This window comes from Myxine glutinosa, chromosome 2 (genome assembly GCF_964187855.1).
Source record: "Myxine glutinosa chromosome 2, kmMyxGlut1.1, whole genome shotgun sequence".
NCBI classification, from domain to species: Eukaryota; Metazoa; Chordata; class Myxini; order Myxiniformes; family Myxinidae; genus Myxine; species Myxine glutinosa.
Genome location: NC_136262.1, coordinates 239,685,541 through 239,703,580, shown reverse-complemented (window position 1 = coordinate 239,703,580; position 18,040 = coordinate 239,685,541). Strand labels below are relative to the sequence as shown.

The window sequence follows — 18,040 nt, the reverse complement described above, 5'->3', positions numbered from 1 at the left end:
AGCTTTGGTTTCGGTAGGTGAGCACACCCACACACCTGCTTGGAAGTGTACTTCGTTTCTGTCAAGTGCAGCTGAAGATCATCGCTTGTTGGGGGCAAACCTTCTAACTTGCCAGTTTTGGGAAGGAGAACATGCATGAACATAATATTGTGGCGCACAAAGCTCGGGGGGGCTCGGCCCCAATTTAACATCGAGAGTCCACGAATTGATTTACAATCAACGACTTTGACAAAGCAAATCCAATGAAAATGCGACAATGGCAGAGGGGGCAGGTGGAGGGAAGAGCAACGACTCGAAAAACGACATTATAGCCGGCGAAGCCGGTGTTGTCAATAAAGGAGTACGTATTATGTTGAAAACCTGATTATGCCTTGGCTCGAGAATCCGAAGCGCAGTGGGCGCAGCCATCTTGCGGAGGCGGAAGTATGCATAACAAATTTAAAACGTTCATTAGGAGTTTCTTTCACCCGTCGTCGTTTGATTCACAATCTTATGCACCTCCGATGTATTAATAAAATAATTTAAGACCAACATCGGCCCGCACGGGGCTGGTTATCTTCAACAAAACACGTCACCAAACACCGGACCCAATGAGAGTCGAGCATTTGCAAAAATATTTCTAAAATAAAAGCGCTCAATGGTGGGCGCCATCGACCGGATGCGGAAGTTTGCATTAAACAATTGCGAAAAAGTTCAATAGGAGTTTGTTTCACCCGTCGTTCTTTGATTCACAATCTCATGAAACCTCTCATTAGTAATTAAAATACGTTAAGACCAACCTCGTTATCTTCAACGAAAATCGTCATCAAACACCAGAACCAAAGAGATTCGAGCATTTGGAAAAATATTTTTTTTAAAGCTTATTACGCGTTTCGGACGGGGAAAATGGCGTCAAATATTCTAACATTGACGAAGAATTATTTTTTAGAAATCTCGTGGCCGTATGGGATAGTTTTTCATGGCCAGAAATACGGTATAAGCAGTTTACATATTTAGTTTAGAAATACGGATAGTTTTTCACGGCCGGAAATATCCGAAGTTGAGAAGGAATTCACCGAATTAATCACTGCAAGCTAACTTCTTCTGGTGGACGAAGCCGCCGTGCCCAGAGAGTCAGAGAACCAGCCCTGGCGCCTGACAGCGACTGAAGTTAGAAGACTACACACTTACTGTGAAAACGTATGTTAAGCCCAGTTAAAAACAGGCCTTAAGCTAGCACATCGTATAGTTACTTTCTTAAGCTTCTTGTGACATTTATTGTATGCAGGTATTGCCATTGGGGAGGACTGTCTGCTCTTCTCTTTTACCAAGTCTTACCAGGTACGGTACCTACTACACCTACCTACTACCAACTACCTACCTACCTACTACCAACTACCTAACCTACTGATGCCATGGTGATGGGTAAAATAGTGGCAAGAGGTTTTGGCTTCGCCGGCTCATTGCGGCTTTGCAGTTGGTACTAGTAGCCGGCGAAGCCGGTGTTGTCAATAAACGAGTACGTATTATGTTGAAAACCTGATTATGCCTTGGCTCGAGAATCCGAAGCGCAGTGGGCGCAGCCATCTTGCGGAGGCGGAAGTATGCATAACAAATTTAAAACGTTCATTAGGAGTTTCTTTCACCCGTCGTCGTTTGATTCACAATCTTATGCACCTCCGATGTATTGATAAAATAATTTAAGACCAACATCGGCCCGCACGGGCGTGGTTATCTTCAACAAAACGCGTCACCAAACACCGGACCCAATGAGAGTCGAGCATTTGCAAAAATATTTCTAAAATGAAAGCGCTCAATGGTGGGGTGCGTGGGCACCATCGACCGGATGCGGAAGTTTGCATAAAACAATTGCGAAAAAGTTCAATCCGTCGTCGTTTGATTCACAATCTTATGCACCTCCGATGTATTAATAAAATAATTTAAGACCAACATCGGCCCGCACGGGCCTGGTTATCTTCAACAAAACGCGTCACCAAACACCGGACCCAATGAGAGTCGAGCATTTGTAAAAATATTTCTAAAATGAAAGCGCTCAATGGTGGGGTGCGTGGGCACCATCGACCGGATGCGGAAGTTTGCATAAAACAATTGCGAAAAAGTTCAATAGGAGTTTGTTTCACCCATCGTTCTTTGATTCACAATATAATGAAACCTCTAATTAGTAATTAAAATACGTTAAGACCAACCTCGTTATCTTCAACGAAAATCGTCATCGAACACTAGAATCAATGAGATTCGAGCATTTGAAAAAATATTTTTTTACAAGCTTATTACACGTTTCGGACGGTGAAAACGGCGTCAAATATTCTAACATTGACGAAGAATTATTTTTTAGAAATCTCGTGGCCGTCGGAGAACCGAATCAGCCAATCAGCGCCCTCGACACAGGACATCTTACCAGCGCCCTCGACACGTCTGCGACGCCGGGAACGAGGTTGGTGCAAAACAACGGAATCACGCGTAAGCATATACTGCTCGAAATAGTTCTCATCATATACTCAAATTTCCTAAGCTAAATCGTCATTGCTTTGGGCACTGTTGTCTGTTACGGAGAAAGAACAAGAACCGAAATGAAAGGAAAAATGGTACAACCTCCACCAGTGCTATCATCACTGAAACATGATTCGACAACAGTCCGTGGTAACTTGAGAGAGGTTTTTACGTTGCACCAAGTAAAGCCATCGGATGTGACACCATTGTCTTCTTTTTGGGAATATGCTGCAGTAGATGTCCCTGGTGATGGGTCATGTTTTTTTGAGGACTGTCTGCTCTTCTCTTTTACCAAGTCTTACCAGGTATGGTACCTACTACACCTACCTACTACCAACTACCTAACCTACTGATGCCATAGTGATGGGTAAAATAGTGGCAAGAGGCTTTGGCTTCGCCGGCTCATTGCGGCTTTGCAGTCGGTACTAGTATTAATTTGATGAGAGAAATACATCGATTGCTCACCAATTCTACAGCAAATTCCATGAAAGGCGCCATGACACTTCCGCTAATCAGCGATTGGACAAAAATAAATAATTGTAAATATTAAACACAGCCCGATCCAAGCGGTTTTTACCACATCATAATATCGAAATAGATCGATTTATCGATAATCTGGTTTTGCGAACAATAATTTCAATGCTTTTCCTTTAATATTGTTGTTTTTTAAGCATGTTTTATTATGGATATTTCTTTCCGGCGTTTAGAAAAAAATTATCAACAACAACAACAACAACGATTGTTCTCTGGGATATATCGGCAAACGTCGCAGAAAAAGACGAAACTTGGATTTTCACGTTATGATCCTCGATAGAAGAAGAATGGATTGGATTTCGTAATAAGAACGTTTATATATTCTTGTACTTATTGTCTAATTTGAATTTTATTCTAACGTGAATTACGTAGTGATGACGTCATATGACTTCCTTCGGCCGACTTCCTTTCGACTCATCAGGCGCGTAGGGCAGGAGTTGTCGTGAACACCCAGTCTTCGGAACAGTTGTATATTTCTTTGCACCGATTAGCAAACCACCGCTTCCAGACATTTTGCTCCATCTTTGGTGCGTCCAGGGCCATTTCAATTTGGCCGTGTTTTGGCCTGCCAATCGAAGGGGAGGTGAGAGCCGCTGTTGGTGTTGCTGAGTATTTATTGTGTATAACTATAACTATAAAATAGAGAATATATATTTATTCTCTATAATAAAGTTTTTGTTCGGTTGTCTGCACGTGCTAATCTCCTGAATGGTGAAAGATCGGAGGAAACCTCTGAAACAAAAAATGTCAGGACGGCCCCGTGAATGTTCTAGGCGAGGTGGTGAGGCCGGGCTAGGCCCATTTCTCAATAAATCTTCTTCTTTCATAATTCTCTTGACGTACAACTTATGCACTTAATAGGAATATCTGACTGATTGCAACACATACTTTCAAAATTCTCTCTCTCGCGGGGCCCGACAAGAAAGAACAAGGAATCGTTGGGCATTAACTGATACATACTGGGCTCGCGTCAGACCTATGTACAGAAGATTACATTCATTCAAAAAGAACCCGGGCAACGCCAAGTGCAATCAGCGAGTGTATGTTACTATGTATATATATATATATAGAAACTAGTATAAAGCCCGTCAAAAATGACGGGTTGGAACAGTTTATTTCACTGTGCAGCCGCGTGAGCGCGCCAACGGCTATGAAGCCTGGGCCTAGTGCAGGTGTGCTTGTATCTTCTGTAGGCCTAGTTATTAGACATCCTACAGACGTAAATGAACACTCGGTTTACTCTGCGCACTTTGCACGTCACGTTCAGCGAATGTCACCTCCCTGTGCCTTGTCTTTACTGTGATTTTTTTTAAAACGCCTCCATACACCGACCTTGAAGCTCGGTTTGCAAGCCAAAAACCACACCCACTCCTGCAAAACCACACCCACTCCTGCAAAACCACACCCACTCCTGCAAAGCCACACCCACTCCTGCAAAACCACACCCACTCCTGCAAAACCACACCCACTCCTGCAAAACCACACCCACTCCTGCAAAACCACACCCACTCCTGCAAAACCACACACACTCCTGCAAAACACACACACACTCCTGCAAAACACACACCCACTCCTGCAAAACACACACCCTCCTGCAAAACCACACCCACTCCTGCAAAACACACACACACTCCTGCAAAACCACACACACTCCTGCAAAACACACACCCACTCCTGCAAAATACACACACACACTCCTGCAAAACCACACCCACTCCTGCAAAACCACACCCACTCCTGCAAAACCACACCCACTCCTGCAAAACCACACACACTCTTGCAAAACACACACACACTCCTGCAAAACACACACACTCCTGCAAAACACACACACACTCCTGCAAAAAAAAAAAAAACACGTGTTTTATATGGTAGATATGACAAGGACTTGAAACCTTGCTCGACGCACAAAGCGCGCGAGTCAAAATGGCCGACGGCCGTACTCAAGACGTAACAGCAGTCCAATGATTCTCTTTGGAATCGACCGCAAAACCTGACACGCAGGTTGATCTGTCACAGCGATAACAACTCTGTCGCAGGAATCCCTTTCCTGGGAAACCCAAAGTTCACTCTTGACTCTTGCTCGCCAACGTTCGCTCCAGGACTCGAAGCAACTATGCGTCTATGCTTCTTGTCCAACTCCACTCGCTCCGCCTTCTTTTTCTCCTCTTCCTCTTCGTCGCCGTCCGGTTCCTGTTTTATTTAAAACATTAACCTTTTTACCTTTTGACAACAAGTGAATCCTCTTGGATTGCGCTGAGGTTCGGGCATGGAATTTCGAGCCTCGATCATGGTTCGAGCCTCGATCTTGTATACAAAAATAATAATAATAATAATAATAATAAGAACCTTGGGCCGAATCTCGCGCTTCACCAGTGCGCGAATTTACGTCACGTCGGCAGCGAGAAGGGGTTCCCCAACACGAACCAATCAGGAACTGCCAAGTCACACTTATATGATCTCAGAATTCCTGTGACAGGAATTCGCGTTACACTGGCTGGAAGTCATTCGCTAGAGGCGCTTCCTCAGCGCTAATAATAATTGCTAATTCCCTCAAACAACAATAATAAGAATACATTCACTTCAACTTCAACAATGAAGTTCTGTCACTCAAGCTTTTGGGTCTCACTATCTGCCATGATCTTTCCTGGGAAAACCACATTTCAAATCTGGCCTCCAAAGCCAGTCGCCGACTGGGCATCCTCCGTCGTGCGAAGTCCTTCCTTGGCACACCTGAGCTCCTCACCACATACAAGGCTTTCATCCGCAGCTCAATGGAATACTGCTCTCCCCTCTGGGCTGGTGCTCCTGCCTCACACCTAGCACGTCTTCACGCTGTTGAAACCAAAGCATTCAGAATCATTGGAATCTCCCGCGATGAAGCTAACTCCAAGGGCCTCTCACTCACTCACCGCAGGCAGGTTGGTGGTCTTTCCGTCTTCTACCGACTCCTCTCTGGCCTTGCCCCCCCAGCTCTCTCTGGGCTCTGTCCAGCAAATATTCCTACAGGTCGCACAAGATCTGCCTGCAACCCTCTTATGGTTAAACTGCCAAAATCAAGACTCTCTGCTCACCTTTATTCCTCTTTTCTCCCGCCTCTGGAACAAACTCCCTCACTCTCTTCAATCCCACTCCACCCTCCAGGTCTTTAAAACAGCTGTTCACCACCATCTCTTATCTTCCCCCATCCAAAACCTTGATCTTTTCTATCCCCGCTAATTTCACCCCAATTCCACCTCTTTGAAATACCAACTTCTGTCCTGGAAGTACTTGGTGTCCTTGTGTTTTATACTTCTCCCACCCCCCCCCCCTCCCCCCCCCGCCCCGTTCCCACGCCTCCTCCCCCCAAGCCCTCTCCCTCCCACACATCTCCCTGCTCTTAAATGTTGTGTGCTCTCAAGTGTTTGTGTGCTTCCCCTTCTCTTGTCTTCCGCCCCCTCTTTTTATATATTTTGTTTGTCTGGTTGATTTGTTTGTGAAGTAAATGTCAGCTCTTTCACGAGCCTCGATTCAGTATACAAAAAAAAAAGAAAAGAAACTTTCATCACCCACGATGTACGGAAGTTTGTTCACGGCACGAAGAAAATTGAAGTCTGAAGGGGTCTACGGGGGGGGGGGGGGGGCGGGGGCGGGGTCAAAGTGGGTCCAGGTTTGACCCCCAAAAATAGGTATTTGATTTCTTCTCAGAAATTGCATAATAAATTCTGATGAAACTTGACCACAACCATCATCACCTGTGATGTACCAACTTTTGTTCACGCCTTTAACAAAATCCGTAAACTGTAAAGCAAAGTGCCAAATCTGTGCGTGTTTTGTCATGCATATATTCATACACTGCAAATTGTATAGACTAAACTAGTTTGAAAGTAGTTTCTTTTCACATTAAATATTTGTCTTTTTTTGTATTAAATATTTTGTTCATGAATCAGGGCATCTTTTGTCTGGGGTCCATTTCCATGAGCCCGAGATCTAATTTAAAGTGTTCAGGCCATTCTCTAAAATTTCAAAATGTGCCTTAGCCAGCTGGCCAGCCGAGGCTTAATCCGGCACTGTAGATATGACGAGGATAGCTGTCCTTTCCCTGTCAAGCTGATTGGCTGTGCGAGGCGATGTGCAGTGTTATAGGTACAGTGTTATATGACACCTAATCTTTGGTCCAAGTTGCGCTAATTACCCTGCGCTCGCGAAGCAGAAAGCAGGGTTAGGCATTCGAGTGCACGCGTACGTGTGGCGTGTCTGCATTTAAACAATTCATTTTCTCTGCAATCCTTGGTCCGATTGACCTGAAATTTTCACCATGGGAGCAACTCCTGCAGAATATTTTAATGATAATTATGACGTAATTGGTCACTTGGTAGAGGTGCCATCTTGGAATAACTTTGCACCACTATATCTCTGAAACCACTCCATGGGAAAAAATTGAAACATGATCATTGTCAAGTACTCACCATGGGGAATAAGATATGTTAATGATGATGTCATCGATACCTTAATTATGATGTCATAATTCGACAAGTACAACGCCTCATCCGATCAGTATGAATTTTTTTTCTACAACTGCTGGTCCGATGGACACGAAATTTGTAACATAGGAGAGCCTCCTGTATAATTTTTTAATGATAATTATGACATCGGTCGCGTGGTACAGGCACCATCGTGGAAAAATCGAAAAAAGTTGTACTTCAATATCTCCAAAACAGCTCCATGGGAAAAAATTGAAACATGGCTCATTGTCAAGTACTCCTCATGGGGAATAAGATATGTTAATGATGATGTCATCGATACCTCAATTATGACGTCAGAATACGACAAGTACAATGCTTGATTGGATCAGTATGAAATTTTTTTTCTCTGCAAACCTTGGTCTGATGGATACGAAATTTTCACCATAGCAGCGCATCCTCCTGTAGAATATTTTAATTACAATTATGACATCATGGGTCACGTGGTACAGTTGCCATCTTGGAAAACACAAAAAAACGTTGCACCGGAAGAGTTGGATCGCACTAAATTGACTGCGCAGGGTAAGTATTCCATGAATACCGTCTAGTTGTTCAGGAAGTGCAAAGGAGATTTTTGTGGAGAATTATTGTGTATCGGAAAGCCGGACAATAACTGCTAGTTTGACTGGCACCACAAAGTAGAGTATTGGTGATAAACTAAAAAAAGAAGAAAGTAAGACAGTCCGATTCAAAAATGATTCAAATGCAATGATTTTGAAACTCCAAAATGCAATGATTCAAAAAGATCATTTATTTGTAATTACAGGGCTAAAATAAACCATTATTACATGCAGAAAACCAAAATAAAACAAATTTCAACTTTTCAGTGATTTTTCTTCAGGGAGCCCAAGATACGAGAGCTGAAGTTCCAAGTAGCTCAGGGACTAAAAGGTTAAGATGAATATTTAGGAATACTATTGCAATGCAATGATAATGAAAATTATGTAACCAGTATCGAGTAGAGTTACATCTGATAGTTAGAGGGCTAGGTATCAGACAATAAGTAAGGTAGCCAGATGTGAACCGGAGGGTTCATAAAAGGACGACTCTGATATTGGATGGTAATATTTTGATGGTAATATTTTGATATTGGATGGATCAAGACTCGCTGCTCACCTTCACTCTTTCATTCCTCTTTTCTCCGACCTCTGGAACAAACTCCCTCACTCTCTTCAGTCCCACTCCTCTCTCCAGGTCTTTAAAACAGCTGTTCACCGCCATCTCTTATCTTCCATCTAAAACCTTGAACTTTTCTACCCCCGTTAATTTCACCCCAGATCCAATTTTTTTGAAATACCGACTTCTTTCCTTGAAGTCCGAGCAGTGTCCATGTGTTTTATACCTCTCCCACCTCCCCTTTTTCCATGCCTCATCCCCCCAAGCCCTCTCCCTCCCACAGATCTCCCTATGTCCCTGTTCTCTACTGTTGTATTTGTGTGCTTCCCTCTCTCTCCCCAACTTATCTCCCGCTCCCTTTATTATGTTTTTTATGTCAGTTTTTTTTTTTTTTTGTTATTAATGTTGGCTCTTACACGAGCCTCGAAAATTGCGATGAGTGTATGGTGAAGTGAAAATTATTCTGACTGGTTCCAACTTGCACTGTCTTTCTTTTGGGGGGGGGGGGGGGGGGGTTTCGGAAAGAATAAGTAAAAATGAGACATTATTTTCTCAAACTGCTATTATCTTTTAGAGGGCTTGAAGACAATATTTTTTCTGGTGCTGCAAAGCTGTTGGTAGAAAACTTTGTACCTCTCCATATTTTGCGTATTTTATTACCTATCATGTTTATATCTCTGCTAATCTACCTTTCCTTGCCTCCCCACTTTGCTTCTTCTTTTCATGCTTTGTGAAAGGTAATTCATCAAGGTTTGCTTCACATTGCTTCAAATGGAGAGTAAGAAATTCAACCTCCCTGCTGCCACACTGGATCACCTTAGTAGCCGTTTCCTGCTGCACGTACCAGCTGAAGAACGAGAAGATGCTGTGAGGCTCTGCTTCCAGGTGGAGGCTGCTCACTGGTTCTACCTTTACTTCTGGCGGGGACAGAAGCCTACGTTGCCCCAACTTGGTCTGCGTGACTTTGCTCGAGCAATGTTTAACCACTGCCCATTCCTTCTGGGTGGTTATGCTGTAGAGTCGGTGCTGGACTCATGGAAAGAGTTCAAGCTTGGCGTTCCAACATATGGTGCTATTATTTTGGATGAAAGCCTCGAGCGAGTGCTGTTGGTCCAAGGTTACTTGGCCATGGCTGGTTGGAGCTTCCCTAAGGGCAAGGTGAATGAAGAAGAGGCACCAGTAGACTGCGCTGTGCGAGAGGTCTTGGAGGAGACAGGCTTTGACATTCGTGATCGAATTGACCCATCTTCCAGAATTGAACTTAGAGTTGGCGGGCAATGTGCACGTTTGTACATTATCACTGGTGTACCTTTGCAGACAAAATTTGTGTCCCGCACGCGCAATGAGATACGAAGTATCGACTGGTTTCTCTTAAAGGAACTGCCTTGCTCCCCCCATGATCAGACACCAAAAAACTGCCTTGGTTTAAATGCAAATAAGTTTTTCATGGCCATTCCCTTCATGCAGCCTTTGAAAGAGTGGATTTCTCATCAGGGCTTTGTTTCCAGGGATATGCAGGCAGCAAACTTAATGGTGAAGGATGAAAATCACCAAGCAACGCAAGCAACAGCGATGCAGCTGTCGCATGCGCAGCAGCTTGCAATATTCCGAGAAAAAACAAACCATCAAATGGAGAAGTTGCTTCAGTGTGCCAGTGGTCAAAGGAAACGAGATGCACCCATTTTGGCGAAAACTACTTCATACTCCCAGAAAACCAATGAACTGCCAAGCAGGTCAGCAGTAAATAAACAGTCAAGTTTTAAGAACGATTTTTTTTTGCCTTCTCCAGCTTTTCTCAACTTCCGCTTTGATATGGAACCTATACTTTCTGCTCTCAAGGACTCGGCAAGCTTTACGAGAAAAACTTTCTTTCTCCAATAACTTTTTTCAATTTTTTTTATTTAAAATTATTGGATTCAAATTCTATGCCAGGTACGCAAACTTTTTTTTGTATTGTTAGGTGCAACTGCAATGGTATACAAAATTTCTTCATATCTGTTTTCCACCCAAGGAATTACAGTGTCAGAATCCATTTCCATTCAAGCATAGAAGAAAACTATAGCAAATAGTAAAGTAAAGTAAAGAAACCGAAAAGACTAAGATTTTAGCGCTTCCTAATTTGCAGTACTTGTTTGAGCATTTTGATCTGCCTCAAACAAGTTTCGTTGGATGCATTATTGTGGAGGGTTAATGAGTAAAGATCATGGGTAGGGACAGGGGATTACTTGAGATATCTTGAACTTGTGGGATTGAACAGAATCAGGAAGGAAATTATAGAAGCGGGAGAAGAGAAGAACAAAGGAGTAGACATGAGTTGCATGGTTGGATTTTTTTGGAGTTTCCAAAGACCTCAGGAGAGGTGCAAAGAAAGTAGGCCACCTGAAGTCGCGTGAAAAAGTAAGTACACCCCATGTAAAGTTTTGACATTTTCAACATATTTCAACATACAGCTATTTGATCTTCATTTCAACAACATTGATAAATAAAGGTGATATAATATAACAAATATCATGAAACTTTTACATTTTGTAGTCCATTGTATAATTTAAATAAACATAAATGCAAATTTCGCATGTGGAAAAAGTAAGTACACCCCTCCATTTATCACTATTTCAAATACCTAAAATTAGAATGAGGTGCACCAGCTCAGGTGCCAATGATTAGAACATCGTTAGAGAGGATCTTGGAGGAACCTGTCTTATTTAAACCTCAGACATTTAGTTTGGTTTGCTCTTTGTTGTTGAAGTGTGTGGCATCACCATGCCTAGATCAAAAGAGCTCTCTGAGGCCTTCAGAAAGAAGGTTATAGATGCCTACGAGTCTGGGAAGGGATTTAAAAAGATCTCAAAAACAATTTGAAATCAATCATTCGACTGTCCGGAAGATCATCTACAAGTGGAGAAGATTCCAAACAACTGCCAACTTGTTCAGGCCAGGCCGCCCCAGTAAGTTCAGCCCGAGAGCAGACCGCAAGATGCTGAAAGAAGTCTCTAAGAACCCCAGAATGTCATCACGGGACCTACAGGTAGCTCTTGCCACTGTTGATGTCAAAGTGCACGAGTCTACCATTAGAAAGAGGCTGCACAAATTTGATCTACATGGGCGGTGTGCCAGGAGGAAACCTTTGCTGTCCAGAAAGAACATCAGGGCAAGACTGAAGTTTGCCAATGAACACCTAGGCAAAGACCAGCACTTCTGGAACAATGTTCTCTGGACAGATGAGTCAAAGGTAGAGCTATTTGGCCACAGTACCAGAAGACATGTTTGGCGAAAACCAAAGACAGCATTTGACCACAAGAACCTGATACCAACTGTAAAGCATGGTGGTGGAAATATTATGGTTTGGGGCAGCTTTGCTGCATCAGGGCCTGGGCAGCTCACCATCATAGATTCCACGATGAATTCTTCATTGTACCAGCGGGTGCTTGAGGATAATGTGAGGCCATCTGTCGGAAAGTTGAAGCTCAACCGAAGGTGGACCTTGCAACATGACAATGACCCAAAACATACCAGTAAATCCACCAAGGAATGGCTGAAAAGAAACAAATGGAGGGTTTTGGAATGGCGAAGTCAAAGCCCGGAGCTAAATCCCATCGAGATGTTGTGGGGGATTTGAAACGAGCTGTGCATGCAAGAAACCCCTCAAACATCGCACAGTTGAAAGAATTCTGCAAGGAGTGGGCAAAAATTTCTCCCAGTCGATGTCAGAGACTGGTGGACAGTTATAAGAAACGCCTACTTGAGGTTGTTTCTGCCAAAGGGGGCAATACCACCTTTTAGAGCCAAGGGTGTACTTACTTTTTCCACATGCGAAATTTGCATTTATGTTCATTTATATTATACAATGGACTACAAAATGTAAATGTTTCATGATATTTGTTTTATTATATCACCTTTATCTATCAATATTGTTGAAATGAAGATCAAATAGCTGTATGTTGAAATATGTTGAAAAAGTCAAAACTTTACATGGTACTTTTTCACGTGACTGCACCCGTCTGTGCTAAGAAAGTAGCAAGAACTGCAATTTTTGTGGGAAATGCCAATGATGTTGAGAGCTTTGGATTCCACAGTCTCCAGGAGGTGAAAAGTTGGAGCACAAGCTCAATTGTTGTTTGGATTCATTGTATGGACCTGAAGCCCTTTGCTACTTAGCTCCTCCATGAGCCAAGATTTTTGCATGCGTAAAGTATTTCGGAAGTGTATTGCAAAAAGCCTAAAAGACGATGTAAAGAATGCTTCATAGGTAATTCAACGAAGACATCTCTCCCATGCCTCCTCCCCCCAAGCCCTCTCCCTCCCACAGATCTCCCGATGTCCCTGCTCTTCAATGTTGTACTTGTGTGCTTCCTTCTCTCTCCCCATCTTGTCTCCCGCTCCCTTTATCATATGTTTTATGTGTCAGTTTGTCTTTTTGTGATCAATGTTAGTTCTTACACGTGTCTCGATCTTGTGTACAAGCATGCTGCTTGTGGGACTATAGCCCCCTACCCTTCCCCCCTTGTTTCCACATAGTCGTTAAATCACAAATACATACACACACACATGCACACTTAGAAAGTACCACATCGGTCGGGGACATGCTGTTGTCTGTATTTTATTTCATTTGGGTGGGGTGAGAAGTAGGGCTGCTGGTATATTGCTATTACCAGGGTAATTTCTCTTTTTTTGGAGGGCCCGATCTCTCAATGGCGAAGAATCACTTAAAAATCAAACAATTCTCGTATCCGAATCCATATTCATCTATTCACCAAAATCGAATCGATTCATCATTGTCACATACCCAACCGGTTCACCAAGTTTCGTCCAAATCCGTCCATAACTTTTTGAAATATCGTGCTATGTATCGGTTTTAACCCTATCACTCAATGGTGAAGAATCACTTAGAAATTAAATAATTATTGTATCTGAATCGATATTCAGATCTTCACCAGAATTGAATCGCCCTTGTCACACACACCCAACCTCTCCACCAAGTTTTGTCCAAATCTGTCAACTTTTTGAGATATCTTGTTCACAGGCAGACAAACAGACAGGGGTGAAAACATAACCCTCCATCCACCTGCGGTGGCGGAGTAATAATCGTCACACTGCAATCTCTTTGTCATGACCGCAAAGCTACTGGATTGAAGCGGTGTATGTATGGTTCATTGTTGGTTCGAAACATATATATTAAACCAGTGTCTCAATGCAATCTCTTCACTTCCATGGTGACAGACAACCTAGCGACTTGCAGTTCGTAAAAATTTTTTAATACTTACATTATTTGCTAACTGGTATTCCCACCCAGGTCATAAGATCCTCTTCAACGAAAGTATCAAACAAGCCCGGCTGTGCCGCTGTTAGAGTTTCAGTCTTGTTTTTTTAGAGGGGGGAGTGGCGTTGTTGATTGAGGTATGAACAAACCAACTGATCATTGACTTTTTCACAAGACAAACTCACAAGCATGACTTTCACTCTTCATGTATCAATTCACCCATTCATACTAAAGCAAACTACGACTTCTGCCAATGTCCATGCACCTCTCTATCCGCCAATCACCTGGTGTTGGCCTGATGGGTAGGGTGGCGGGCTTGAGATCTGAAGGTCCTGAGTTTGAATCCCGTTGAATTAACGTCAGGTGCGGTTGACACAGCCTGTCATCCTTCCGAGGTCGGCAAAATGAGTAGCAGATAACTGGTTTGACGGAGAGGAGTGGCCACCCTGTCTATACCACACACTTACCCGTGTGTACCAGCCATAGAAAGGCAATGCCACCATTGCCCGAGGAGACTCGACATCATCATCTATCCGCAGTGCCTCAAAGGAATTCCCCAATCCATGTACTCAACACCTCACTATACCGGCATTCTTCACCAATTCTACTTCGTTTTCAAAATGCAGTTAGATTATAGAACTTCCCCACTTGCACAGAGGGGGAAACACACCAACAGCATGGTTAGGGACAAAATAGAGGGAAACTTGGGCAAATAGGGGATGTGAGAAGAATGAGGGCTTTGGAAGGTTGTTTGGGGTGGACAAGATGGATACATAAGTAAACTCTCAGGAAGGACCTTCAATGTGCAATGCTGTTGACCTCTATGCTGTGCTCAATGACTTTTTCCAACTTACACAAACACAGATTGCCAATTCTGAGAAACAATGTATATTGCATCTTGTGTGCTGTCGATCTTGTGATTGAATTGCTCAATTGTTTTTCCAACTTTTTTGAGCTCACTGGCTATTTTTTCAATTTGCTTGCAGTCCACTAGGGGGCTTCCCTTAATGAACGCTCAACTGAAATTGCTATGTTTAACTTCCCTATTATTGTTATGGTGCTGTTGTTTACAAGATGATGATTGTGAATGATGCATTATCAATGTGTGCTAAAAGATTGGTTTTTGTATTTCAGTTGCAATTTTGTATTTCATTTGTATTTCAAAAGTTTTTTTTTTTTTTTAGTTGCTGAGATAAAAAAAAAGTTGTGCATATCATTTTGTTTGAACCTTTCATTTATGAACAAAAATATATTTATCCTCCTGCTTTTTGAATAAACGGGGAATATTGTAATCGGTTCTGTCTGTCCGTCCGTCACGGTATCTCCTCGTAAACAGTTGGGCAGAAATTCACCAAACTTGGTAGTAATGATCACCACATGATTCGACACCCAGTTCATGCCCCAGGGAGTGAGGAATTAGGTTTACAGAGGTCAAAACGGATCATTTTTAACTTAAAATCTGATATTGGGTCTGATAGGGATATTTTTTAGACAGTAGTGGGTAATAGATGAATCAAGAAATTCAATGTCCATAACCTTTGTCAGAAGATGAATCACAAATGTTAATTCCAGAGGAGGACAACACTTTCTGTGTACAAGGAAATACACAGCAAGAAACAATAACCTTTATCAAACCATAGAAGAGCATATTACAATTCACAAATTACATTGCAAGATTCACAGAAGGTCCCAAGTGAAATCCTGGTACAGTAGAGATGTACATCAAAGGAAACATCATAGAGATACAGTGGCATGCACAGTATACAGTCACCATACAGTGTAACCATACAGAATCGACCAGGCAAGTGAAACATCCTAAGTACAACATTTACAGCATTACAAACCTAGTGAAAATCCTAAAGTACAACATACCAACATCTTACAAACGCAGTGATAATCCTAATATTTTGATGTCAGTCCTGACTTTTATACAATTTGAAGTGGGAGGAGCAAGTGGAGGGGGAGGAGTGAAGAGAGGCGAGGAGAGCAGTAGGATTGGTTGGGCAAAGTTTGGGTGGGAGGGAGCAAGGATCGGGGGATACAATGTGATTGGTCGAGTGAAATATTGAGATGAGAGTGCTCCCCGCCGAGAGCAGGTCTGCATTTCAAATTCTTTAATGCGGTTTTCTGTTTTCCCATTGTCTCCTGCCAGACATTTCGGAGCCAGCTTCCCTCTAATCCTGTATGAAGACTTCAAGAACATTTGAAGGTCATTCTCAGCGAAGTGGATATATCTTTTACTCATTTTCGACACGACAAGAACAAAGACCACTTACTTTATTTCAAAGCACATCTTTAACAATATTATCCTTTGTCATAATTAAATAATTACAGTCCCTTTATTATTAAAACTATACCAAATGATTTACCATTCTGTGGTTTTATCTGTAATTCATTTATTGTTTGATGCAAGGGTTATCACACAATATTGCAAATTAACACACTAGTACAATGAGTTTTAATAATAATAATAATAATAATAATTCATTTATTTTGTATAGCGCTTTTCCAGAAGCCCAAAGGCGCTTTGACAGAGTGGAAAACATAATGCATAACAATACATGAAAACAACAATTGCAAAAAGACAAGAATCAAGAAAACAAACAGCAGCGATATACGGCATATATATAAGACAAGAATCAAAAAGACAAGACAAGAATCAATAGGGAAATATTTAAAGCAAAAGGAGGGAGAAGGAGAAGAGATAGTCAGGGGTTAAATGCTGTGGGTTGAATGTTGAATGCAGCGTTGAACAGGTGGGTCTTTAGTGATGTTTTGAATGTGGTGAGTGAGGAGGAGTCTCTGATGGTGTGAGGTAGTGAGTTCCAGAGGGTGGGAGCAGCGATGGAGAAGGCCCTGTCCCCCCAGGATCTGAATTTGGTCCGGATGGAGGGGGTCAGGAGGTTGGTACCAGCAGAGCGGAGGTTGCGGGTGGGAGTGTGTCTGGAGAGGAGGTCAGCCAGGTAGGATGGGGCCAGGTTATGGAGGGCTTTGTATGTCAAGAGGAGGATTTTGTACTGGATTCTCTGGGGGATGGGGAGCCAGTGAAGCTTGTAAAGGACGGGGGTGATGTGGTCACGGGTCCGGGAATGAGTGAGTAGACGGGCAGCGGAGTTCTGAATGTATTGGAGTTTATTGGTGATTTTTGAGGGTGAACCATAGAGGAGGCTATTGCAGTAGTCCAGACGGGAGGTGATGAAGGCGTGGATGAGGGTTTCTGCAGCCGTGGAGGAGAGGGATGAGCGGAGACGGGCAATGTTTTTCAGGTGAAAGAAGGCTGACTTTGTGATCTGTTTAGTGTATTTGTCGAAGGAAAGGGTTTGGTCAAAGATGACGCCAAGATTCCGGATGTGAGGGGAGGTGGATACTGGGATACCGTCGATGTTGAGGGCAAAGTTATGGGTGGATTTTGTGAGCGTTTTTGGGCCAAAGAGTGTCATTTAATAAGTCATGTTAAAACTTCAAAACAGGCATGCAATTAAAAAGTCCTTATTTAATCAATAGGTCACTCATTAGCTATGACAACCACATCCTTTTTCAATCTGCAAACTCATCTTTTCCCTCATAAGTCAAAATCATATATAAGAGGTATGAACCTATATAGTGCAATCCCACAAAAAAGATCTTTACTGAGAAGATATTGGATCAGAGAGCTAGTCTACATGGATTTTTTAATAGGATTTAAACTTTTAGACTAACCTTTATCAAACACTAATAAGCTATAAGTTTTATTTGATTCAGACTCAATTATAATTATCGTTCTTTTGAAAGATTTACTGAGAACGTTGACAATTCCATAAAACTATATCAAATTAGCTACAAGTGAAAGTAGGAAAAAAGGGTGCGCTGAGCTTATCCTCCATCGCAGAGTGACTTATCCACTCCCATTGTTCAACTCTGCAAAATAATTACCATGTATTTTGCATAGCTTCGACCTCGTACTGAGTCAATTATTTACTAGTTTACCAAACACAATGGGATTTTGAAAGCAGTTCAGTGGATGCTAATTACTTCAGACAACTGGTCAGACATTGTGGAATTAGCTGTATTATTTAATTATTTACCAAGAAAACAATATCTTTTGCTTCAATTTGCTTATGGAACTTCAGTAAGACAAACTCGATCTAACATTACATTATTT

General features: G+C 42.4%; 1 protein-coding gene across 2 annotated transcripts; it reads left to right on the top strand.

Annotated features, from left to right (window-relative positions):
* The first annotated feature begins 3,414 nt into the window (after window positions 1-3,414).
* Window positions 3,415-16,267, top strand: LOC144890728 (m7GpppN-mRNA hydrolase-like). Of its 2 annotated transcripts, XM_078772376.1 has the most exons (3): window positions 3,415-3,607; window positions 9,380-10,375; window positions 16,052-16,267. In XM_078772376.1, exons 2-3 carry the CDS (start codon window positions 9,414-9,416, stop codon window positions 16,104-16,106), a joined length of 1,017 nt encoding a protein of 338 aa, XP_078628502.1. In that variant the 5' UTR covers window positions 3,415-3,607; window positions 9,380-9,413; the 3' UTR covers window positions 16,107-16,267. The 2 variants fall into 2 exon arrangements, with proteins under 2 accessions (XP_078628502.1, XP_078628501.1); XM_078772375.1 differs by lacking the exon at window positions 16,052-16,267 and having other exon boundaries at window positions 9,380-15,191.
* The last annotated feature ends 1,773 nt before the right edge of the window (window positions 16,268-18,040 follow it).